General features: G+C 43.8%; 1 protein-coding gene across 2 annotated transcripts in view; it reads right to left on the reverse strand.

Annotated features, from left to right (window-relative positions):
- The window catches only part of DOCK5 (dedicator of cytokinesis 5), a 214,033-nt gene that overhangs the window by 107,022 nt on the left and 80,797 nt on the right, over nucleotides 1–26,214 (reverse strand). For both annotated transcript variants that reach the window (XM_082729217.1, XM_082729216.1), the window contains exons 3-9: nucleotides 24,676–24,716; nucleotides 19,619–19,674; nucleotides 17,693–17,789; nucleotides 8,203–8,351; nucleotides 5,395–5,530; nucleotides 3,652–3,809; nucleotides 2,272–2,353 (exon numbers count right to left, since the gene is read on the reverse strand). In XM_082729217.1, the coding sequence (XP_082585343.1) occupies nucleotides 2,272–2,353; nucleotides 3,652–3,809; nucleotides 5,395–5,530; nucleotides 8,203–8,351; nucleotides 17,693–17,789; nucleotides 19,619–19,674; nucleotides 24,676–24,716 (719 nt within the window). The remainder of the gene's footprint in view (nucleotides 1–2,271; nucleotides 2,354–3,651; nucleotides 3,810–5,394; nucleotides 5,531–8,202; nucleotides 8,352–17,692; nucleotides 17,790–19,618; nucleotides 19,675–24,675; nucleotides 24,717–26,214) is intronic.

A 26,214-nucleotide genomic window follows, 5' to 3' on the forward strand; every position in this document is an offset into this window, starting at 1 on the left:
TCACCTTTGTTTCTCTTCCCACTCAACAACAGAACACCATTCAGAGAGTTCTTTCTCGTACTGAAATAGCAGAACCACTCCCTCTCTCCCCCGTTCCCATCCAAGAATGACCATGGCATCAGTGGAAAATGACTGTATTCAAAAAAGGAAGGAATTTGTTTGATTTCCCAGTTCCTACTTCAAATCGAGAAATCCGATCATTTTCAACCTAAAGTCTCTAACTTATCAATTTAATCAGGGTACTTAAGAGTCGGGACACCTGTCATTGCTGCTTTCTATTCTGCCAGGATATGGCTGAGCCCCTGAAGCATGCCAGTGTCAAAGGGAATCAAAGCTTGCAAGATGCTGATCTTTACTGGGGGTCTACACAGGTTGGTGATATTTCACTTCATCTTCCAAATAATCCTGTGAGACAACTATAACAGAGAAATTTACATGTGCTGGTTTCTGTAATTATTCATCTGTTTTACGAGAGGTATTCGCTGAGAGCTTCTGGGTGTATGTGGATTAACAAAAGATGTGTAGATGAGATGTCTCTGTTTTTTTGCGGTTCATATTCTACACTTGTTTGTATTCTTAAGGATGGGTGAGTAAACCCATGAATGAACTCACATATCTCATTCTCTTTAACGTGAGGAATAATTTAATTGCATCTCAAATTCCTTTCATGAAACAGCTGTCCAAGGCCTCTTTACTGAATCAAGAATTACTTTCTCAATAGTCATTCCAAATCCATCCTCTATAATTTAGTGAACACAGGTCTCCAAGATAGGAATACAGAGCAATGATAACATCGGCCCTGAATTTCTGCTCTAGGTTTTGTGAGGCTTCTCTTAGTAACAGAAAGATAAAGACTCCAGGTGACTAGTTACATAAATTGTGACACACGGCTACTGTTCATCAAGGTACAATCATTTGTAAAAGAAGTTTTTGTAGAATGCTGAGTGATCAAGGAAGTAGTCACCACATTTTATTTAACTGACACGGCTGGACATGAAATCTGCATCCCAAGAAGATCCCGATCAGCTGGGGGAGGTGGTGGGGGGAAGGGGATGAAATGCAGCTTTTCTAAAAATGCTCTCAGGCAGAAGATGGACCAGAAAGTCAATAATTCCTTTTTTAGTGTTTTTTTTCAAGGTACACATTGACTGATAAATGCCTTTTGGTTTTAGGGGAAAATCCACATGTCTGTGAACTGAGGAAGGGAGGTTTTAGGAAGAGTTCCAGCTCTCTCTCTTTGTTTACCAGGTGGTAGAGACAGGTGGGTGAATGCATGAGTAGTTACCACACCCCACTTGTCCCGGAAACGGGATGTTAACAGAGGGAATGGATAAGAAGAAGGAGAAATGAATGAAGGAGGGATTTGATAAGCCTATACTGGGTCCACCACTCTGTATCATGTTTTTAGGCGTTTTCGCTAAGACTCTATTTTCCTTACATATGAGTGGCAAGAGAATAAGGAGATAAAATATGTGTGTGGGCTTAAGGGAAGAAGGCAGAGAAGGAAGAGAACGTCTCCTGCAGGCCTCGTAGAGAGCAGGTAGCAGCACTCTAAGGCATTTTAAGCTCTGATGTCCTAAAAAAGGGAGAGAACCCCAAGAAAATTCCAGCCCCAGAGAAAGAGAGTCATCATGCCCCAGGCTATAACCCAATAAATTTCCTTCCTCCTGACCCATGTAGAGCAGCACCCCTCCTTCCTTGGAGAAGAGGAGGAATACAGGGTAAAGTCCATTAAAATATGAGGAAACAAAAAAGTCAAGACCTCCGTCTTTGCCTGAGCTCTACCCTGGGTCTGGAATGCTCTTCTCTTTATCAGCATTGCTCACTCTCTTGTCAACTTCAGCTCTTGCTCAAATGGCCTCTTCTCACGAAGGTCTGCCTGACCCGTCTACTTAAAACGGCACCCCTTCCCCAGCCCAGAAACTCCCACCACCCCCCCCAAGTACTTATGACTTCTAACATTCTATATAACGTACTCGTTTTTTGGATCATCGTTTCTTACTGTCTCCCTGTTTTGGAGAAAAGCTCCTTGACCAGGGATGTTTTTTCTGATATATTCACTACTGTGTCTCAAGTGCCTAGGTCAGTGGCTGGCATCTAGTGGGCACCCAATAAATATTTGCTGAATAAATGAGCGGTTATTCCTGCTAGGGGGATCATGATGATTCTCCTTTTCAGCTTTTCATTTCGGAGGTTTTGCCATATACTCACCATGAGCATCTGCTAATATGATAAGCACAAAGAAATGATTAGATATAAGATATGACTTACTGTAAAAACCGCTTGGAGGTTATTAAGCTTCTCTATTTCCTTGGGCATCCCATTACTGCCCCAACGAATTAGGTAATTCTCACTGGTGAAGGAAAAAAAAATTATCCTTAATGAAGGGCTAAGTGGCACTGGAGCTATCCGCCACACAGACTTCACAGGGTCCAAGGAAGACCCCAAAGAGCCTCGCTGAATTTATCAGGCAAGTGTCAACGTAACACCCAAGTGGGCCCCTCCCTGGTCCCCCGGCTTTGGAGAAGTGAGCGTGCCACAGCCAGGCTCCGTGACACACGCCCAGCGTGGATTTGGGACAGGCACACATGCAGCAGCTTCTGCCCAGTTCCACCTGGCATCTTTCTTCCACCTCCAGATCTTTGTGTAAGATCTTCAGCTTTGCCGAACCAGGAATATAATTTTAGAATAATCATTCCAAATCCATGCCCTGGAATCCACTCCACCACATCCAGATAAAATTTCGATTATAGAAATAAACAATTTGTCAGTAACTACCTTTAACCGTCTGCTCAAAAACCGACTGTTTTCTTAGTTGCTCAGCTAAGTGACAGTGTGACCATAGGGTCGAACGAAACCTACTACCATTCACTACAGTTTTAAAAAAAAATTTGTTTTATTAACAGACTTTTTTTTTTATGGTTTACTTATTCATTTACTCTTTTTTTTTAATTTTTTATTTTTTATAAACATATATTTTTATCCCCAGGGGTACAGGTCTGTGAATCACCAGGTTAACAGACTTTATCTTTTAGAGCAGTTTTAGGTTGACAACAAAGCTGAGTGGAGGGGACAGAGAGTTCCCAGAGCCCCCTGCCTCCTGACCCCCCACACAGCCTCGCCCACTATCAGCACCCTCCAGCACGGTGGTATATTCGTTACAGGTGAAGAACCCACACGGATACCTCAACACCTCCCCCGATCCCACCCCCCGGTCCCGAGTCCACAGTTCACCTCAGGGTCCCCTCTTGGTGCTTGCATCCTACTGATCTGCACTAATGTAGGATGACATACAACCACCATTATAGAATCACACAAAACAGTTTTACTGCCCTAAAATCCTCTGTGCTCTGCTGACGCATTCCTCCCTTACCCCATCCCCCATGTCTTTTAAACGCTTTGTCCTCATCTCCTTGTTCTGATAGCTTTATGGGATTCTAAGACCCAGGGAGCACACAATCTGTCACTGTAGTGTTCCCACAGCCACAAAGAAAGGCTTAGTAGCCTGAAGGATTTTATTTTCTACCACTTACGATCCTATCCCTTTTCTATCTCCCGCTCTCAAACGAGCAAAGGGCTCCTCAGATAGGTGGCAGGTGAAGGCTGGGTGTTTCTGCAAGGTCAACAGTGGATGGCCTGGGGCCCCACTACCTGATGAAGGTGGACTGGTCTGGATCATAGAGGGCCATGAACAACTCAGCGTCTTCCCCAATGTTGCAGACAAAGTTCTTGAAGTTCACGTAGAGGCCGTAGGTGTGGACAGCACTGAAGACAGACTGGGCCCGCAAGTCCAGGTTCTGAAGAACTGACTTAACACACAGGAAAAGACAGAAAAGCCTCATGGTTGCAGCAAACAGGGAATAATGGCAAAGACACAGGCCATCAAATGGGGACAAATATAATCGCCAGTTGAGGGGAGAAGCACCGACTGAGAAGAAAGAGTGTGTACGTGGCCAGATGATTAAGTGAGCAAAACACAATCATTATGATTTGGATGATCAAGACTGTCCTACTCATGGGGCGCCTGGATGGCTCAGTTATTTGAGGGTCTGACTCCTGATTTCAGCTCAGGTCATGATCTCAGGGTCGAGAGATCGAGCCTCACATCAGCTTCGGTGCTCGACAGGGAGTCGGCTTGAGAGTCTCTCCCTCTCCCTCTGCCCCTCCCCCACCCTATACATGTCTTCTCTCTCTCTCTCTCACTTGCTCTCTCAAATAAACAAATAAATCTTAAAAACAAAAACAAAAACAAAACCCACAGAACCCAAACTGTCCTGTTCAGGACCTCAAGCCCAGCAAATTCAGCTAGTGCTATCTCAAGATGACAACTCATGGCTTAGTAGCTTCAAGAATTTCTCATCTCCCACAAGGCTTCTGAATGAACCTCAGAGGCATAAAAATCATGATCCATTATCTCTCTTTTTGGGGAACAGTTCTCATTGCACAAAAGACATTCCACTACAAAGGCTTCGTTCTCAAGTGTGGTTAGACATTAGATCCAGAAACACAATGAAATATTATCACAATTGTGCTAAAGAAACAAAACTACAAACTAAATAAACAGAAGCCTTTAGTCATTAGAACAGAAAGACTGGAAGAATATTTACCAAAATATCAATATAGCTTGGTCTGTGCCACCATACTCTGGGGCATTTTTCTTGTTCTCTTTCTCTGTACTCTTCTCATTTTTATTTAATGTCTAATTGTTGCTTTCAAAACCTTTCAAATGCTTTATATTTAAATATTATTTTATTGAGTTTGGAAACTGTATTGTGTATATCAAATACAGCAGGTTACACAGAACAAAGGCTCCCTCCCACCCAGTTCTCCTTCCTAGAGGCAAGGATTAATTGTCAATTTCTTGTCTATCTTTTTGGAGTTAGTCTATGCATATGCAAACACAGAGGTCTGTATATACCTTTTTGAGACACAAAGACTAGTGTTTTGTACACTGTTCTGAATCTTGTTCTTTCTATTAATGCAGGTCTTTGTAATCTTTCCTTATCAGAAGGTATACTGCTGCCTCATTTTTTTGTTGTTTTGCTTTTCAATGAGGCACCAAATGACTTTCTAAACATTTCTGCCTCTTGTTGTCAATGACTCCCTTTCTCTCATTAAAAACCAAAGTAAAGGGCGCCTGGGTGGCTCAGAGGGTTGGTCATGATCTCAGGGTCCTGGGATCGAGTCCCACATCGGGCTCTCTGCTCAGCAGGGAGCCTGCTTCCTCCTCTCTCTCTCTCTGCCTGCCTCTCTGCCTACTTGTGATCTCTCTCTCTCTGTCAAATAAATAAATAAAATCTTAAAAAAAAAAAAAATAAATAAATAAAATAAAATAAAAACCAAAGTAAAAATGGAATCTCAGTGACCCAAATTTGCACATTGGAGGAAGTGTACCTTTTCTTCTTGGATCTTTTCCTCAATCCTTTTTGAGGCCATTTCATGGGCCTTGAAGAGGGCAATGGTGCTGGTTTCATCTGGGTCCAGTATGTTCCCATTGTCATCTCTCACCACCAGATCTAACCCAAGCATTCTAGAAAGAAAGCAGTGACCAGTGAGTCTCCTCATTAAGAACAGACTCTTTCCTGACGATTTCCCAAGAAAGAACCCAGATGATTCATGGTTAGAAAGTTGGGTGCTAGACCAGTCAAGTTAAGAAAGTTCCTTGGCTCCTCTCTTTTTGATGTCTGCCTCCTTTCCCCAAAACTTGTGGTCAATAAGTTATGAAAACTTATGGTAGTGTTAACCAAATTCATATGATATGCAAAATATATTTATTCTACAGAATCTCCACAGGAAAGGCAAAACCATCACTGCTTCTGACCAGATTCCTCTGACCAACACTTCTTCCCAATTTTCTATTCCTTGACATAATTTTGAAAGACCAAATATCTGGGGGCTTTGCCTGATTTCCTTTAAGTTCAACGTTGGAGGACAGCCCTTAACTCAAGACTGTCTTAAAGGCGATCAGCATGAGCTTGCTGTCGCTTAGATCAGGATTTCAATCTTGGCTTGAATACATGCTAGCAAGAGGATTCAGGGTGATTTATTTGATTTTGCAAAGCCCTGACTTCCTCATCTGTAAATACTCCCTACCATTCAAGGTTGTTGTGAGAATTTAATGAGATAATATGTAAAGCAAGTAACACAGCATAGTTCACTCTCCATACACGGCAGGTCTTACCACAGCAACTGGCACCAGAACACGCCTGACTGTGTGCAGTTGTAGCTCTGAGTGTTACACAGGAAAAGGGCCATATGGTCTATGCCGGGCACAATCCCTACTCAGGCTCTTATGCCCAATGTGCACCAAGAAGTTGAAAAAAAATGTGCTTCATTCCAAGACTTAGGGACATGGTGGAAAGCGGATACTGCTATCTGAATGCCCAGCGTTCATTCCAGGAACCAGCAATTTGGGAACAGGGATGTCCAAACGGCAAGAAAGCTGAGGGATAATAGTGAAATGTGCCAAGTCTTTGGGAAGAAAGCAAAAATGTCTAATGACTGAGTCTCCCCTCCCTGTTTTATAGTATCTCCATCAACTGATTTAATCTGGCAGGTTCCTTTCCACGGCAGCCAGACCCACAGGCCACCCAGACACCGGAGTTGTGGATCTTGCTGGCGGCTCAGAGACTATGCACTGACACAATGACGAAGCAGCTTTTACAAGCTGGAGTGGGATGGCAGGCGTGTCTGGCTATTTATGGGGCATTAACATCCTCTGCTGAAGATCAGAGTCCTCTAGGCCCATGTCACACTGTGATAAGACCCAAAAATACAAGGACAGCATAGACACCAGGAGGGACCGGACTGAGCCCACCATCGCTGTTTCTGAAGAAATGCCTCAGCACCCAGCTAGAAATATAACCCCTGCGGATACAGTCCTATGAATGGACAAGTGACAAGGGAGGGAACAGTCCATTCTTAACCCTAAGAAGGGAGCAATACACATAGAATTTTAAGTTTAGGGTTCAAATTTCAACTTCCCCACTTACAATCTCTGTTACTTAGAAATAAATCTCTTAAGATCACTTGGTCTGTGCTCTTTAATCACAAAATGGATTATAATCAAGAAATGCATGTGAAGGGTACACAGGAGATTTCATATAACGATTGAATCTGAATCTTGTATGCTGTAGTCACCCCAGCTTTCTTCTGAATACAGCTGTCAGCGTCTGTAACATTTAATTGAGTAGGATAATGGGCCTTACTTTAACAGGTGTCAGAAGTATATCCAAGGGTCCTGAGGCAAAGGGGCAAGGGGAAAAAATCACCTATGTACAACTTGAGGAAATTTAGAAAACCAAACGAGATGTCAAATAGATCATCAACAAAACTGAGGAACCAACCCAGTCTTTTCAAAGGAACGAGTCAGAAGAGAAGCATCCCAGGCCATTAACCGATGAACTGACTGATTTCTCACTTTCTAAAGGGCAGTAACGTCTAGAACCTATGTATGTACTTGAGCTAATCAGAAGACTAGCGAAGTGATTAACTCCTTAGAGGTGACTGGAGGCATAATCAACAGGCTAAAAATGTGTTTTACTCTTCTTGTAAATTTGGTTTTCATACACTACACACCATGGTCCCAGTTAGGGAACATGGGAGAGAAAGACAGAGAATGTGTGTGATGCTGATTTAAAATTCAACTCTCAGGGGCGCCTGGGTGGCTCAGTGGGTTAAAGCCTCTGCTTTCGGCTCGGGTCATGATCCCAGGGTCCTGGGATCGAGCCCCACATCGGGCTCTCTGCTCAGCAGGGAGCCTGCTTCCTCCTCTCTCTCTCTGCCTGCCTCTCTGCCTACTTGTGATCTCTCTCTGTCAAATAAATAAATAAAATCTTTTTTAAAAAATTAATTAATTAATTAATTAAATAAAATTCAACTCTCAGAATAAAAACCGAGATCGATGCAGGCCTCGGAAAATGCGACTTCAGATGCGCTGTTCCTTTCAGTCTTGTTTGGCAGCAAATTCCCATCTTCCTGATCGTCTGTCTTCTCCTTGATGCAGAGATCCCACACAAGGTCTGGCCTATGTGAGGCGCTGCCATGTTTTTCCAACAGAATGAAATGTTACCCAACACAAAAAGAAAACAGTACGCATCATTCTTTGACAATTCCAAGATCAAAAGCTGAGGGCGACGCATGTCCTTAGCATGAATGTGCCCATCTCTTTCCAAGTTCTTGGTGAAACCACCCGTGGTTTACCTGTTCCCGTGATCGATTTTGGCTGTGACCTTTTTCTTGAGCTCTGCCAGTTCATCCTTGGGGAGGGTTCCAGACAGGATCTGGGACCGCCACTCGATCAGGCTGTATGTCATCTGCTGCAGTTGGCGGAAGAGTGTGACCTTGTTGTTCTAGGATGGGAAAATGAGGTGGAGGAAAGAATAAAAAATAAAGGTAGGATGGAGGACGGTGGAGGCGTCTGACTTGACCCTGACTTTATAAGGTGTTACTTAAGCAATTAATTTTGCCATAGAGTGGCAAAGTGCAAAGTGTGCACTTCAAAGGGATTTTTTTCTTTTTTTTGAAATAGGGATGGCCTTGCCCTAGGCCATTCCCACTCTGTCTCCTATTCCAAGTTTAGAATCAGACAAGCCATTGTAGGGTGGATGGCATTGTCCACGTACCCTAAGTTCAACCATGTCCCTCCTCTGTTCTAAACCCTCCAGGGATTTCTTCTGTCCTCCAGACACAGTAAATCACATTGTGAAACCCTTCCCATCTTGGGTTCTGCCTACATTCCCGCTGCATTTTACACCAATCTCTGCCTCAAAAATCTATGCTCCCTCCATGCAAAAGTTATGTCCCCTGCTCCTGAGTCCTCCAGACCCTCTCAAAATGTACTTCCTCTCCCTGGAACTGCTTTTCTCCTCTTCCCCCAAACTCACCCCCATGTCATGTCTCCTCACAGACTACAACCTCCACCAACTGCTAATCCTTACTTCTTTGTCCTCAACTGAGAAGTCTCTTGCTCAAAACCTTCACTGTGGGCTGGCTATCCCTCCCACTGCTCCTAGAATTTACTCCGATCCCAGCAATCAGAACCATGGCCCGTCTGACTCTCGTCTGAGACCTAAGCTCCTACAGGACAGGACGAGGAGCTCTTTCATTTTTGTAACCCTAGGACCTGGTGTAGAGTAGATGCTCTATAAAATGCACACATGCGTGAATTATGGATGGAGAAAGAACTATAATTTCAGAGATAAAGGATAGTGGAAAATGAAATGGAGAATACTGTCTTAAAGGCCTCATAAAACTGTTAGACCATCCTGGAAATCATTAGACCTACAATGATTAAATCATTATTCTGGGCTTCCTTAAGAACTTCCATACCTGGACCAAACCAACTTATGACCAGCTCGGTATATGGACTTGTATCATTTTAAGAGTCAAATATCTGATGTCCAAGCTATTACGACCTTGGTTTTCTCTAAATGATTAATATACAGTTATATATATGATAGATCATATCACTAACATATACAATATTGTTTAACAATATTTATCTAATCCTTTTATAAACACAAGATAATTTTAAATTGTGAGAAGTGCCAGAAGGAAAATATATGTGGGTAATATGATCTGGTGTACACGGAGAGGAAGACCCTTGAGATAAAGTCTTCAAGAAAATCTGGTTTGTGTACCACTTCTGAAACATGCTTTTTTTAAAAAATTGTCTGCACCATTTATTAGTCAGTTCTACAAGGAATCATTAATGAAAGCTATGCCTTAAATTGACATACTTTTTGGAAATGAGATGGTGAGTTACTTAAAAAAAAAAAAAAAAGTGGTCTTTTTCTGGCTTTTTGGGTTTGGGTTTTTTTTTTTTTTTTGGTTTGTGTGTAAGTTTAGGGATAAAAACTGAAATATTTGCATAAATGTAATTGAAAATTACACAACAAAGCTGCCTCAGTTTGGACCTCTGATTCAGTATTTGAAACATGCTGAAACATGCTTTTTTTAAAAATAAAAATCTACACAATTCCACTCACCCCTTAAATACTACAAAATCACTACTTTTTAATTTACAGGTGAAAAGTCATGATATTTTTATATAACTATATGCTCTAAGATTATAGGAAATACTATTACCTGCTATAAAAATAATGCAACCTTACCCCTCAACACACACGTACACACCCAAAGAAACTGTGAATGGCTGGAGAGCAAGTCCTTCTGTGATCTTCTACAACAATCCCTGGGGCAGATTCCTGTGCAAGCTATCAAATACAATCAAGATACTGAAAATACCCAAGATACTCCTGAACAAAGAGTAAACTGGAGCCAAGATCCCTCAGCCCAGAAGTGGGGCCGGGGGGAGAAAGAGCAAAGATTAGCCCAGTGTGATCAAAGCTCTAAAAGAAAGTCAATATTCTGTGAGAATACAAAGGAGAGGGTCCAAGAACTCCCTTACATGCTCCATTAACACTACTGATCTGAAAAATACAGACCGTGAAACCTGCTTAAAATTTTGTAAATACCTATATTTCTAAGTGTTTAGCCTTTTCTGAATTGACTCTTTCTCATCAGCCAGTCTTTCAAAAGCATAAAAACACGACTTGAAAAGTTCCATTTTTAATAAGCAAAAGTAAAAACCCTGTTTGTTTTTTTCCCATGGAATTCTGTATAAAATATTGCCATTCCATTTTCTTTCAAACTAAAAGAGGGAGTGAGAAATTAAGTCCATAAAATTTTCTAGGCAGAAAGAGAATCCTTTTTTTCTTTCTTGCAACTAATTTGTCTGCTCTCACTTAGGTGTTTTTTTTTTTTTTTTCCCCAAGTGTTTTCTAATTTCAATGAAGATATTAGGCTTTATATTATAGTAAGAAAATGGGGACCTCAGACTCAGGGGATCCTCTGAGAGACAGGGCTTTGTTTGCGGCACATGTCCACAAGTTCTTGGTCTCAATTATATTAGACACTATCCAAGGCAATTTAATTACTGCCTGTTCATATCAGCCTTGTTTGCCAAGATCCCCCAGCAAAGAAGGATGAAGACAGCCATTCTTCTGAGTCACTGTGCCAAATGAATTCTGAATGGACACGCTGGAACACACCAAAGGAAGCAATTTCCCCACTACTTGAAGGAAATGGATTTCATCGCCACATTTCCAAAACTGTTCTAAGTAGGATGCTCCATGCACAGCTGGATCCAGATACTTTATGGGTTTCCGGGGAAGCACATGAGGACAGGTGAGGAGAAAATCGCGCACTCCTCATGAGACCCTGAGCCGAGGACCTGAGTGTCTCCATCTGTTCTCCCAACACGCACCCCCCCAACCCGTCTTCCTTCCTGAATCCTACACTGCCCGAGCCTGCCTGTTGCAGAGAACCTCCTCTGTTACCATTAATCCCAAACTTGTTTTGTACTAGCAGCCACTGTCACATAATTAAGAGGGCAGGGAATTTATTTAATAATCTCTTTGACTGTCTCTGCAAAAGTCAGCACAGTCCAGGGACTCGAAAACAAATTTTGACAGTTCCAATGTAAAAAACACACTCTCGTTTCAGTTTCAGTTACAGCAGCATGTACGAGAGAAATCTACATGTTCTCCCACCAGAGAGTAACGGCATTTCTGCACTTGCTTAGAATTTCTCCCTCTTTCCACTTGGAGATCTCAAAGGTCTCACTTTTTACATTTCTATTCTGAATGGCATGCTCTTTCTCTAGATCATAACAAACTCACAAGGAAGAAAAAAAAATGCTGCTTTACCTCCAGCAATGGCAAAGAGGGATAAAGGGGCCTCCACTGTGTACTTCCGAAATTCTAGAGACCGCGGGGACAACGGCACCACCTCCCTCGTGTCAGAAAACCTGGATTCTATCCCTCACTTCCCCAAAGAATGCAGAAGACAGTCAAAAGACTTTCCTCCGGTCCTCCCCAGCTCCTCTGTCTGCCAACCCTTCCTCTTGCCTGCAGAGTTTGATGTAGAGGCAAAGGGCTTGACAGCAAGTATGGGACTTGGTCTCTTATCTCTATCGTTAATTGGCCTAAACGACTTTGGGCAATTCACTCCTCCTGAGATACACCCAGCAGTGAAACAAAGGGACTGAGTCTGAGACCCATTCCCCAGGCAGAGAGTCTGTGAGTCTATGGTGGAGACCTTAAACTTAATTACTCTTTCGAGCACCTTCCTGATTAACTGGCTCTGACTCTAACCATCTCCCTCTGATGCGCTCACCCGCTCAGAGGCTCCCATCCAATTTCACCCGGCAGAGCTCTCTGCAGTGACTCCCATCTCTCTCAAACTCCTGGGGTCTGGAGCAGTGTCCCGCTTCCCGTGTGTGACCTCAGGCCACACTGCACTCTGGGAGAAAGGGAATCTGCATGGCCTGACACTCCTCCTCTCTACCCTAGTGCCTATTTTCTTTGCCACAAAAATTCTTCGTCTGACTAGCAAAGGCTTCCTTTTTGAAGCAAAGATTCCACTAAGACCATTTTTTGCCTCAGGATGTAGCACAAGAAATCCTGGCAGGCAGGCAAGCAAGATGGGATAGAACAAAACTGGAAAAGGACTTGGAGCACACCCCCTGCCCTCTCCTGGGTCACGGCCACCTCTCCTCTTGTCTCTCACGAGACAGCCAGGCCCAAGCACGGTTTGCCACTCACAGACGGAATGCCCGGACAAGACCGAGTTTTCTATGGGAATTTTCTGTCCCTGGTAATAAGCAATCAGATGCTGGTTTCCAACCATGAGACCAGCTTAATTACACTTCAGAGCATATGCTCCAGCAGCCCGTAATAACCACCCCTTCAGAAAGATTAGACTTGAGTAGCTTTACTCAGCGTGGATATGCAGTGATGGGAAGAAGGGCAATTCATTGTGTCTGGCAAGTTCCCCACCCCCACCCTCAGTTATGGGCACTTTCTCCCCCTCCAGATTTTTACACAACTACAGACTAACTCAAGTTTTATTGTACTGGTGAATGTTAGATGCTGAGTGGCTCAGTCATTTGAACGTCCCTTGGCTTCAGCTCAGGTCATGATCTCAGGGTCGCGGGACTGAGCCCTGCATGGGGCTCCCTGTTCAGCGGGGAGTCTGCTTGGGATTCGGTCTCTCCCTCTGCCCCTCCCTCCTCACGGGCACGTGCTCTCTAATAAATACATCTTTTTCAAAAAATAAATAAATGAGAGGAGATCAGTCCATTCTATGAACTACATTTTAGCAAGTATGTTCACTTGATTCAACAATACATATAAACCACCTTCCACACCAGGCTTGTCTCCTATCTCTTTTCCGTCAGGAAAAAGGATTAGATTCAGTCTCCCAAAATTATATGAACAACACAGCCTCACTGGCCAAAACTCACTGAACCGTTTCTCCAACTGGAAGGTAGGGGAACGGCACTGAGTTAAGTCTTGGGGTGAGAAGTTAGAGTATGTTTAGCATCACCACGTATCTCAGGATTCCCAGGAGAGTCCCTCTTTCAGAAATGCTCCTCCTTCTGTCCTCACAAACACACTCTAACTTGTCAGTTTTCAAGTCCTGATTACTGTTGAGAAAACACAATGTGGGATATAGACTCGTGCATATTCAAAAAGTATAGTCGGGTTGTTAGTGAGAAGGGAAGTCTGGGTATTACACTAGTCCAAGCATGTCTAAATCAGTGCAGACTCATTCACCCTTCTGGCTGGCAGAACTCGCATGGAACAAGGGAGATGTGCTGCTAGAAGGGAAAGAAGGCCAGAGTTCAGGTCAATGGATCTACTTTCCCAGGCTGGGGACAACGAATGATCCGGAGAGGCCGCAGAGAATAACAGGCAGAGCGCTTACAACCACTGACCTACGGCAGTTACAGTCACACCGGGCTGGAAGCAAACCCACCCATCAGCCCCAAGCTGAAGGGTGTACCATCAAAGGACTTCAGGGTAGAACTCCACCGTGCAGTCTTGTTCTTCTAACACCTCCTATCCTCAGTGAACTCTTACACGAAGACAGTGCTGGGGACAGCCAGGGGCTGTCACAGTTTGATGACAAAGCTCCAGGCACTGTCCTGGAAGTTTTATCCATATTATCCAACTGAATCCTTACAGCAAGTGTGCAGGGCATATATATCATTACTGTTCCAGGTGAGGGAAGTGCAGGTAGGGGTCAAAGGACTCGTATCAGGCAGCAGACTCAGCTAGTGGCCTACCCTGGACCCAAATCCCTGCCTTCAGGATCTGAGTTCTTCCTGTTTTAGTGTGTTTGTCTGCAGTAGCTATTACTGGGTATGCTATATTCTTCTGAATATATGAGTACGTTCCAAGCAGAGGAGCAAGTCAGACTTTAAGATCCAGCTGCCTGTCTAACCCCAGTGTCCACAGTCTTGTCATTTCAAGAGGCGACCACATTTCATTCATATTTTTTTCCCCTTTCCAGATCAGCCCTTAAAACACACTCACTAAACAGGCTCCAAATGAGGATGAACAGTATAGGTGAAGCCAGAAGCTGCTGTGAACTTGCACTCTGAATTGGCAGGCTTCCCCCTTTCCTTGCTGGAATGATCCATGCCTCCCGAACTTGAGCCTAAACGAAGGAGGCTCGCTATCCATTGTGAGAAACACTTAGTCTGCTTACTGAGGGCTCAAGGCCACTCCGCCTAAAATGATAACAAAAGACAAGGGAAGTGGCCTTGGATTTGGGGGGGGGGGGGCAGGGAGCACACACAAGGGAGCTTTCGAGTCTCCAGGCTGGGTCAGAGGGATGCCAAGTCAAGGCTGCCCAGTAGGAGGATGCCCAGAACGGCTACTGTTTCAAGCTAAGACGGCAGCAAGAATGCCATGTGCAGAGTCCTGGATGCTCCGTCTGCGCAATGACCTCACGACCTGCACCTCTCTTCATGCTCGCACAACCCCATGGAATCAACAAGGCGGATTTTCCATCGCTTTCGCACGGGGGGCAGAATCCAGACAATACCTGGAAACATCAAGTGACTTGCCCAAGACCACAGGGCTTGCTGGACAGGGCCTGGATGAGACACCAAGCTTCCGAATTTCTAGTCCAAGGTTTGTCTCCTACAGTCTGGCATAAAGCCAATACCACCAGGAAAGACAATTAAATGGGACAAAATAATACTAATATAACAAAGAGGAAAAGAAGGCACATGGCGGTGGTCAGCCATTTCTTTTTCTGCTTTGAAGGAGTGGGTTCTTCTCTCTTTAGCATGAACAACTCCTCCCCCCTTTAAAACATATTTATGGTTATTTCACAAGGTTACGGTGCAGCTGCTAAAATTAAGTCACAGCCATCCAAATGTCTTTCCTGCCTGGAATAATTACCTGTGTCTACACAGCTGGGCTTATCCTGGTTAGTGGATGGTATTTTCCTCTCACATAAGGCTCTGGATCTGCTACAGAGATTTCTCATGAGCACAGACTGAAAAGGAGAGAACTAGGAAATGTGTTGGAGAGAACTGTGGAGGTTCTAAGATTCCACGGGTGTCCTGAAATATCAAACAGGGGGTGCCTGGGTGGCTCAGTCGGTTAAACATCTGACTCTTGATTTCAGCTCAGGTCATGCTCTCAGGGTCCTGAGATTGAGCCCCGCTTGAGACTTGATCTCTGTCTCCCCCTCTGCCCCTACCACGCACCTCCTGCCCTTCCCCACACTATTGTGTATGTGTACGCTCTCTCTCTCACCCTCTCAATAAATAAATATATAAACAAATAAATAAAACAGAACACCTGGTCTCATAATCTGAGGGAGAAAAGGCATGAGAGAAACACAAGTACTGATGTGGTTCAGTAAAATCGGTATTTATCTTTATGTGAACTGAACGAACTTACAGAATTAGAAAACAAAAACCTAATGAAATCATGGGGGGAGGTGAAAACCACAGATTTGGGGTCCTTTTACCTTTTACCCAGTGAAGGATAATATTCTGAGGTTTGCTACTTTGATGCCAAATTTTGAGAAAGTTCAGAAATTCTGCCTGAAGTGAACTGTCAGTATGTTAGGAACGGGAACCCAACAAAGTCATGATTAATAATGACCCCATTTTAAGTGGATAATTTTTTTTTAAGATTTTACCTATTTGTTTGGGAATGCGAGAGAGAAAAAAAGCGTACACAAGCGGGGGGTGGGGGTGCAGAGGGAGAGGGAGAAGTAGGCTCCCAGCTGAGCAAGGAGCCGGATGCAGGACTCAATCCAGGACCCTGAGATCACGACCTGAGCTGAAGGCAGATGCTTATTGGACTGAGCCACACAGATGCCCCAACATTACCACTTTAAAAATCTCATTGCCCAGTCCTTACTATCAAGTATGTACCAGAGAGAATGCATTAAGGAAGCTCTCGTGTATATGCATTCCTCATCTATCAGACTTGTTGCATCCGCCGCTAACCAATCAATTAACCAGAGAGTGCTCTCAAAAGAGGTACCAGATGATCAATGCAGGCCAAAGGGCTTAAAACAGCATGTCTGTCCCGGAGATTTAAGAACTTACAGGTAGCTCTCTCCTCAATTACACACAAAGAGATCAAAAGATCACTTGCAGTACGGGGCAGGATGTCCCAAGGGCCAGATGATGGGCCCAGCAGTAAATGCTCCTAAGGTCCAGAAGGAAACATCATGGATTGCTATTTTAGAAGCTACATTACAAGGAAGACCTTGAAATAGGCCTTGAAAGATGGGCAGGCAGAGAAAAATCCTGTGCTTTCCCACCAAAGGGGCTGGTGATTTCTGCTGCTGTGATCCATCATGGGTAACAACAGCCCAGGATGGAAATGAAATCATACATTAACTCTTAGAAGTCATGCTAGACTGAGCGTCTGATGACTGTTTTTGGTACTAAAGGTCAGAAGGTGTTCTTCACAAGTTATTGAGATTGGTTTTTGAGAGTCCAAATGAAGAATTAACACATGACTGAACAAAAACCTAGATAAACAAAGTCACATAAAGGAAAGAAACTGGCTTCCAGGCCATTGGGTCTAGTCTACTCCCTCGCTGCACTCATTCACGCATTGAACGAGAAAATATACCTTCCTCCTGGGAATCCCTGTTGGCCCGGGGAAGATGCTTACAGAGGCAGGACCTAGTGACTTCTAGGTCCCCAAGAAAGAGGGAACTTTAGAAAAAGATGTTTGTGCATCCCACTGTCAAGGAAAGAGCTGCTTCCAGGGGACTCGGAGCATTCTTGGCCTTTTGCAAGACAGCTAACCACGTATTTTCACTCTGATAACATGAAAAGCCAGATCTACCATTTCCTAATTGCAAACCTACACGGGACTTGTGATTACGGTTTATCATGGAGAGAATGTGTTGCTTCCTGTGTCATTTCCCACTGAGCTGGTGTATCTTATTTGCATTCTGAGGTCTATAAGACTACGTTACTGTAAGACACGATACCCTGAGTCGGCCTTGAAAAGAAAGACTCCTCAGACCACGGCTTAATACCACTCAAATTGCAGAGTCTGTAAGAAAGCCTGGCTAGAGTAAAGAATGCCGTCCTCCTGGGAGTCCTTGTGCGGCTGAGCAGCAAAACACTGACAAATTCCTATTCCCCAGGATGCACGTTGAGGTTAAGAGCCTGTCCCGCTGTTTCTTCTGCCATCCTATGTCATCAGTGACTCTACTCCAGGACAGTGAGAATCTGCTGGTTATCAGCCACGTACGGTCCAGCTAACATGCACCCTGTACCATGCAGAGAGCTCATGTGTTGCTGAGGCCCGGCAGTGGAACAGACAGCTCCAAGACCCGCGGGAAAGCTCACCACATAGAGCTTGCGCCAGATGACCGCCCATTCTCGCAGCGTCGACGTGAGCTCCTGGACCAGCGGGAGCTCCCCAGGAATCACGGTCTCGTGCTGCCTATGGAGAACCAGAGATGCTCGTGTTACTCCAGGCTGACCATCCCTGCTTTTCTTGACAGGGGTCATATTCCCCACAGGGCAAAGACGGGCATGGGGTGGTCCAGCTGGAAAGACAACGAATCTGTTGTGGGGAAATTTGTTGAGCGGATCCTATTACACCTAAGTCTCTTGAGAAAAGAAGGGGCTTACTGATCCAGCTCTCAAAATAAACCACTTCTGGGAGGGAACAAAGGCATCAGCCCAGCCGGGACCATCCCAGTTGGTATCTCGACAGGAGCAATTGCTGAGCCTGGCTGGCTTCCATGACTCCCGGGATGGAGACCCAAACCCAGTCTTTTTGCTGCTTCTGCCAAGTGGCCCTTTCGTTAGGGAGGGTGGGTAGAAAAGTGTGCAATGCACGAGGGTCCTGAGGCTGGACATCTCACACAGGACCTGCTGGTGGGGACCGAGGCTCTGCCCTCTGACGGAATGGGGCTCGATTTTCTTCTCACCTGCTGCCTCACTGCACTGAAAACGTGTCTCTACCATACTCCTCATGGGCTCACAGGAGACTCAGAACAAGGCAGGGCCGACATTTATTCCCATCAGTCCTCTGGTATTTTCATGATAAGCAAAAGGAGAGTGAGGGCAAGCAAACAAATGGGAAAGAGAGGTAGGACTGCCACACTTAAATAAGACTACCGCATGCCAAGTTAAGTCTGCATTTCAGATGGCTTGAAACAACTTCTTTGTTTTGAAATAACTTCTCAGTGGAAGTTTGACTCATGAAATACCTGGGACATACTGACCACAAACAATTACTTGTTGTTATCTGGATTTCAAATGTAGCTGAGCACCCTGCCTTCTTCTCTGACAACCCTAGTTAGTGGGCATATGCCTCCCTACATGCCCTTCTGCCAACATGGCTGCCGCTAGTGACGGCGGAGGCTGCCTGGGAAATGGCCCGCTGGAAAGAAGCTTCTCCAGGTGGCCAAGACACCTGGTTTCCGGTCTTGGTTCTGCCACTGAAGAGCTGGGGGAATCTGGGCCTGTCTCCATCCCTCATCTAGAAAATGCAGGTGTAGAACTTACAGCTGAAAATGTTCTTTTGCCGCTTTGAGTCTGCGTGACTCTGATCCATTCCCCTCTCTAGCAACCCTGGCATTCCAGTCCTGCTCTGGGCTCTCCTTCCCTCCTCTGTCCCTGGGGCTCACCAACCTAGCGGCCTCTCTCTCCCACCTCAGGCTGAGTGTCTTACTCCTCCTCAGGCTCCACAGAGGCAGTCACTGTCCGGGACAGCCGGTAAGGTGGATGAGAAATTAGAATATCCAAAACACAGTGGATTTCATCTGCAGAGCACGTTCACACACATCATTTCATCATTCCACATTAAGCTCTCGACCAGTGCATGGCCAGATTTATGTCCTCCAGTTTGTATGGGCAAAAAGCCCAAGGGGCAATAAGGCTAACGGACTTGTCTAAGCTCCAGAGCTGATCACTGCCGGAGGCAGCTTGCTCCTCTCTCTCCCATGGTTGCCAAACTGGGGGCCCTTGGAAATCCTAGCAGCAAAAGGGTGCCCAAAGTTTGTGTGTGTGTGCACACTCCGTGAGCACAGGGCAGGAGGGAGGCAGGGGGCCTCCGTTCGTTCGTTCACTGCCTGGCTTTACTATCCTGGGGAAGGATGCCAGAGAGGAACCATTATGATTCTCGGGAATAAAGCTCGTATTCACTCTCTCCTTGTGAGAAGGGCACTGACGAGATGAGAGAAGGAACACACACGAGAAACTCTTTAATGATCATTTCACACGTCCACCACTTTTAGGGGTCTTCCCGGGACGGGAACTTACCCTCGGTCTTCCACGGTTGCCTCCTTCAAATGGATGTATGTTTCAGGGAAGATCCCCTACAGAGAGAAGAACGTCGGTTATATGGCCGCAAAAACCTCAGGGTAAGGAGCACACATGGCACCAGGAACGAGTGAGCAGACAGGATACTTGGGCCGTCACCAGAGTGTGTGGTCAGGCTCGAGGGCCCGACCACACTGACTGCGCCTCCCTGAAAGCATGGCTAGAAAGACAGAAATTAAGATCGGGGTTCACAGAGCACGGAAGAAGTGCTTCGGAAGGGGGCGAACATGTCCTGACCAACTCAGGGCTGCAGTAACCCTAAGGGGCTTGACAGCCAGCAACTAGAACCATCCAGATCCTAATGCCATGAACTGCTGCCCTGAAAGGGTTTCTCATAATTAGTGACCCGAAGGGCTGTGTACTTAGTAGCCCATGAAATTATAGTGATTTTCCGAAACAATCCCTTCTCACCGCTTTCACTTGAGCCAAATGCGCCCCAAATCGATTAGTACTAGTTATCTGGTTATTTTTAGCACTTCCCAGTCTCAAATTGCTTCCCAGTCTATGTTCTTAAGTGGCCAATCTACATCACTGTTGCGATGTTGCTTGTGGGGAAACTAAGGCCCACACGAGCCTAAGAGAAAGCCTGGAAACTGGTCAGTAGACACTGAAGAAGTGAAGATCAGATCACAGAAAGCAAGTCATGGATCTGAGTTTTCCTGATGCCAATGGCTTCTGGTGTTTCCCTGTGTGTTACGCTCACGAATAAATGGAGGCAATGCCATGGGGAAAAGGCACTGCTGCTCTTTGTTTTAGGGTACTCTGCAGGCCAGACCAGCAGAGGGAGGAGAAGAGCCTATTTACCGGGTACCACTGGTTTGACTGCTCCTAGCCCTGCACCTGCGGAGGTCAGTGCGACCCTGTGCGCATTCTCTGTTGGGGGACTGACCACAAAGGTGGGAAAGGAAGATCTTCCTACATGGGGGCTGAGTCAAAGATGTGTATGTACGCAGTGATCCTTAATCCGTCCAGAGACAGAAAACTAGTTCACTTCTACTGGCGTCAGTCTTGTGTCCGGCTTCATGTGCTCTATTTATCTAAAACTCTTCTTTCTCCATCTTAGCCCTTTGCCAATAAAACAGGAAACAGAAAGAAAATCTGAGACTGAGCTGCTCCCAACCTTGGTGATGACAGGGTAGATCTTGTCACTGCCTGAGTCGAAAGTAAAATGACTGTCCTTTCCAGCCAGGCAGAAAGAACCCCCCCCCGCAAAAAAAGTACATTACCTTCCCCTCTTCACTTTGAGAAAGGGGTATGCATGCGGTGTGTAAGTCAGAAAGTACTATGCTGATCTGTTACTGATAAGACCCAGAACACACAGAGACATAAGATGACACTGACCTTTTTTATTACAGGGGCAGGATTCAAAGTGATTTTGGAAAACTGATCAAACAGTTAAACAAAAATTCAAATGTAGGTATAATTCCTGTGGGGCCTAATTTCTGATGTTCTGAAGCTCCAGATCTGTGCTTAGGGTGTCTAAGGAACTTTGGGTGTTTCTTCTGTCCATCTGGAGGTAAATGTCTTGTTGACTGCCATCTTGGTAGAGAACCAGACTTGATCGTCCAGAACTCACCTTGAGGATATGATGCTAAGTGAAGTAATTCAGACACAAAAGGACAAATACTGTTATGATTACACTTGTAGGAGAGATCTAGAGTGGTTAAATCCATAGAGACAGAAAGTAGAATGGGCGTGGCCAGGGATGGGCTTGGGAAGGAATGGGGAGAGGACACTTGGTAAATAATGAGCCACTTAAAGCAGTAGCTCTAATTAGAAGCCACACTTGGAGGTTAAAATAAGAGGTAACACTGCTTATTCCAGGGAATATCCTTGCAGAAAACTTTTCTCATCAAGAAGGTAAAGGACGAATTAAAATTTTTGTGCCTTTGTAATCTGATTACTAGTCTCTCAATAATTGGGAGAAATCCAAGATAGAAGCATTTGAAATATAAAGGTCTTATGTTGTAACACCCAAGCAGATGATTTATACTGAATGTACAGACATGAGGACTTTCATCTTAAGAGAGTATTTATTTTGTTCCATTACCTCCCTGTTACTTGCAGGCCCCATCCCTCCATGACAACATATGTCCACTTACATCCATTTAACTGCTCTAGTAAATCTGAGCCTTGGAGAAGTTTTCTTTCCTTCTTTCCATCTGACACACAGAAAGGCAGGAAAAACCTGGGGGATAGATTACTAATTTATAGCTTACCTCAATTTTGATTCTCCTTTCTCAATGCAACCTACTCACTTGAGGAAAAAAAAATATCTAACCACTTCCTAGATATTGCCCTTATCCACACTTCCACAATCCTGCCAGAATCAATAATCAGTTTCTGCAGAGCTCTGGGCTTCTGCAATTCCTAAAACCACTAGCGCGTTGTATCACCACTCTAAATGGCTAGGTCGGCTGATAACTGACACCAAAAATTTCCATTAAAATAACAGGCCTTTCAAATAGCTCCTCCCCCAAAGACCGGCAAATGCAGGAAAAAACAGCATTAGGAGAGGATTTCAAACAGGCTGGATCTCTTAATGAAAGGGTGTCAAAGCTGAACATAATTCATGATGACTGAATCTAAATTCCCTTGATGCTTCCTGCTACTATCCACCAGGAAGATATTTCAACTTAAAAATAAACAAGTAAAAGCAACATCCTTGTTAGTACTATCATTTCATTGAATTACAAAGTTGAATTATCAAGAACTAAAAGAAGTTCTTCCTGAAATAATTCTTCTTAAGGGTGAGATTTCAAGTTTAAGTAAGGGTTTTAAAGAAATTAAAACAAACAAAACTAAAACAAACTCAGGGAGCATGCTATTTCCTTTTCAAAGCCAACAACAAGGGTGTGAGCTAGATAGATTCTGATCTATTAGGACATCACAGGATGCCTTAGAAACCGAGGTCTAGGTGCAAAAAGAATCCTTACATACCGTAGCTCTCTGAAATGGAAAAGTGTGGCCAGGGACCTTGTTTCAACATGATTCACAATCACCAGTTAAAAATCAAAGAATTGTGTTTGTTCTTTAAGTTCATGTGATCTTACCTGAGAATGGGGTTTTGTTCATTTTTTTAAGTTGACTTTTTTTTTTTTTTTAGCAGACTGGGAAATGGAGTAAGTCTTCTTGCTCTTTAATAAATTCAGAACTTCTGGGGCGCCTGGGTGGCTCAGTGGGTTGAGCCTCAGGTCATGATCCCAGGGTCCTGGGATGGAGCCCCTCGTGGGGCTCTCTGCCCAGCGGGGAGCCTGCTTCCACCTCCCTCTCTCTGCCTGCCTCTCTGCCTACTTGTGATCTCTGTCTGTCAAATAAATAAATAAAATATTTTAAAAAGAATTCAGAACTTCTAAATGGTTAGCTCCAATCATGCTTCGAAATAACTTATCATTTCTATAATTATGAGTAAATAAACAAAGATAGGGCTAACCAGGAGTATCTAAAACCACAGACAAGGATCCTAAAATAAAGAAAGGCTTTTATCTCACTACGCTCTTATTCATGCCAGGATGTCCTTGTCCTCAGTCACTATTTGAAGGTCTGGAGAAATTGAAGTTACCAAGAGATTAAATCAAAGTAGTTAAGTTGGAAATGAAAACAGGTGGGAAAATGTAGGAATTGAACCGTGGGTAGAAAAATTCAGCATTAGGATTTGGGGAGGGATAAAAGACCAAACTGTGCGAGTTGATACTCACGTGACAAGCAAACACTCCTTTATTTTGGTAGATTTTCAAATTGTCAATGTTAACAAACTGCATGTGTGGACATGTAAATGTGCAAAATAGTGACTCCAGATCCAAATATATAGAAAACTTGATCCAAACAATGCTGATTTCTAATGACTACAACCTTGTAGAAAGGGGTTTCTCTGGGCCCTGAGCTCTTTCAAGAGTTGTGTGCTCAGATTACTTGTATCTCATGCCATGCTTGAAAAACAAGAACTGTGTGTTTTGGTGTGTGTGTGTGTGTGTGTGTGTGTGTGTGTGTGTGTGTGTCTCTCACTTCTTGATAAATTCTAATATGTTTCTCTTACCCCTCTCCTAATTAGCTATTCTGCATGTGAACGAACTGTGAAAAGTGATGGTCCTATCAACCCCATTTCTCTTTCAAAACAAAGTGCTGACAGGCCTTGCTGCCCCAGAATGCAGCGTCAAAAGAAAAGGCCTGACCTGACCTAAAATTAACTGAGGGGGTATTAACGTAACTAACAGATTTTCTTTAACTTGATGATGAGTAGTTTTGGCATGGGGTGGAAGAACCTGCTAGGGTCAGTTAGTTTTCAAACTCTCTGCCCATGACAAAATACATTTTCATGGCAACCGAGTCCTTAACTATGCATAAAATGTAATTTTAAATACATTAAAAAATACCCACCTCACACAAAAGTTTCATGGACAGTATTTTTCACGGCATTCCATTTTCTACTTTCTTTTCTACTTTTCGGAGTTTCAGTTTTTGGAAGATGGTGATTAATAATCCCTGATGGTGATTTCATGATGTATTACTGGGATTGGCTGTGAGGTTCAGTTTCAAAACTACTACTCTGGCTTATCATTTTATAACAAAGGATGGACTCAAGTAGAAATGGGGAGATGCTTTAGTTCTGGGATGTTGGCACTGGGGAGCTAAAGAACCAAGCAGCAGCATGGGTTACCCTGAAGGAGAGCCAACAAGAACACCCTTTCGCGTTACAGCCCTGCTGAGCTCCAGGGGCAGGGAGCGTCAAGCCTGCAAGTGCTACGAGGGCCCTACCTGGGGAGTGAATTCAACTCTGGCCTTCCCCCCTAAGTTGGCTGGTGGGAAAAGGGGTCCACGGGACTTGTGCGATTTTACACACATTGAGGTCAGAGAATTTGTTGTCAGATCTAAACAACAGCCATCCCACAGAACACAAACTAGGTCTAGAGGCAGCAAGGAGCAGAAAATGGGCCCAGGTAGCATAACACAAAGCTAGCAGGCAGATTCAAATTCAAAAAGTAAATGAGAAACCGTACCTTTTTAGATTTATTCTGGAGGGTATATCCTCTGTACCAACCTGCGGGGGAATAAGAAAACACAATCTTTTATGTTATCTGAGATAATATAAAGATAGGAGCAAAATGCATCCTCTTACTCTACTGGAATGCTGGGATGGAATCCAAGAGGCAATTAGCAGACTAATTAGAATACGTATATTTTGGTTGAGTACACAATTGAAATCTAGATCTATTTTGGGGCTTAATTCTCCTCATAGGTAAAGGATTTAAAATTCACCTAGAACCACGTTTCATCTCTGCTCCTCTGGAGAAAGGACAGAACAAACCAACCAACAAACTAGACAGAAGGCAGCTCAATCTCTTAATATTTTAATACCTTAGATATTCAGTAAATGTTTTTGCATGAATGAAGGTCTTTCATCCATATATATATACATTCTACAAATCACCCTATACTATGAAAATAAATACTTTAAAATAATTTATAGTCTCTCTCTTATCTAAATTCTCAGGTAAGGAACCACTCTTCTGGAAGAATTTTAAACTGGAATGGCAAATCTTACATAAATATTTGCACCTAAAAGAGTTGAAATAAACAAATAATAAAAGAATATTTAGAACAATTCTTGGCAATGCTATTCACATCCCTGACAATAAAAAAAATTTTGTTGGCTTGATGAGGCTTTAAAAAAAGCCTTCAACTTCCACAGGCACCTGGGTGGCTCAGACGGTTGAGCAACTGCCTTTGGCCCAGGTCATGGTCCCGGGGTCCTGGTATTGAGTCCCACATCAGGCTCCCTGCTCAAGCAGGGGGCCTGCTTCTACCTCTGCCTCCCTTTCTATCTCTCATGAATAAATGAATAAAATCTTAAAAAAAAAAAAAAAAAGCCTTCAATTTCTTTTTTTTTTTTTAAAGCCTTCAATTTCTTTATAAAAATTTCAATAAATACACATACACCTATGGATGCTTTTCCACCCTTTATCTGGTAAAGGGAGTATACAATTTAATCAATCCATAAACAGATAACTTATATTAAGCATTTATTGATCACCTACTAGAAACTTCAGGCATCTGCCAATAAGGTTCTAGAACCGTCTTGTAATTTGTTCTACATGAAATCATCCAGAAAAGAGACACATAACCTATTCTGGATATGTTACAAGAAGAAAGTTGAATGTACCTTGAACAGAAATTAAAGAATACTTTCACAGGGGCGCCTGGGTGGCTCAGCGGGTTAAGCAGATGCCTTCGGCTCAGGTCATGAACTAGGAGTCCTGGGATCCAGCCCCCCCTCGCCCTCCCCACCCCCGCATCGGGCTCTCTGCCTGCCTGTGATCTCTCTCAATAAATCTCTCTCAAATAAATAAATAAAATCTTAAAAAAAAAAAAAAGAATACTTTCACAAATTTTTCAACTGTCAGTATTCAAAATTTAAAGAATTTTGCTATTTCCTTTTTCTTTTTTTAAATATCAGGAAAGAATAGGATACTATGCTGTAAAATCATTGCAAGTTTTTATCAAGGCCCACGGTTGAGAAAAAGGTATTTGAACAGGAA

Source organism: Mustela nivalis, assembly GCF_964662115.1.
Source record: "Mustela nivalis genome assembly, chromosome: 4".
NCBI classification, from domain to species: Eukaryota; Metazoa; Chordata; class Mammalia; order Carnivora; family Mustelidae; genus Mustela; species Mustela nivalis.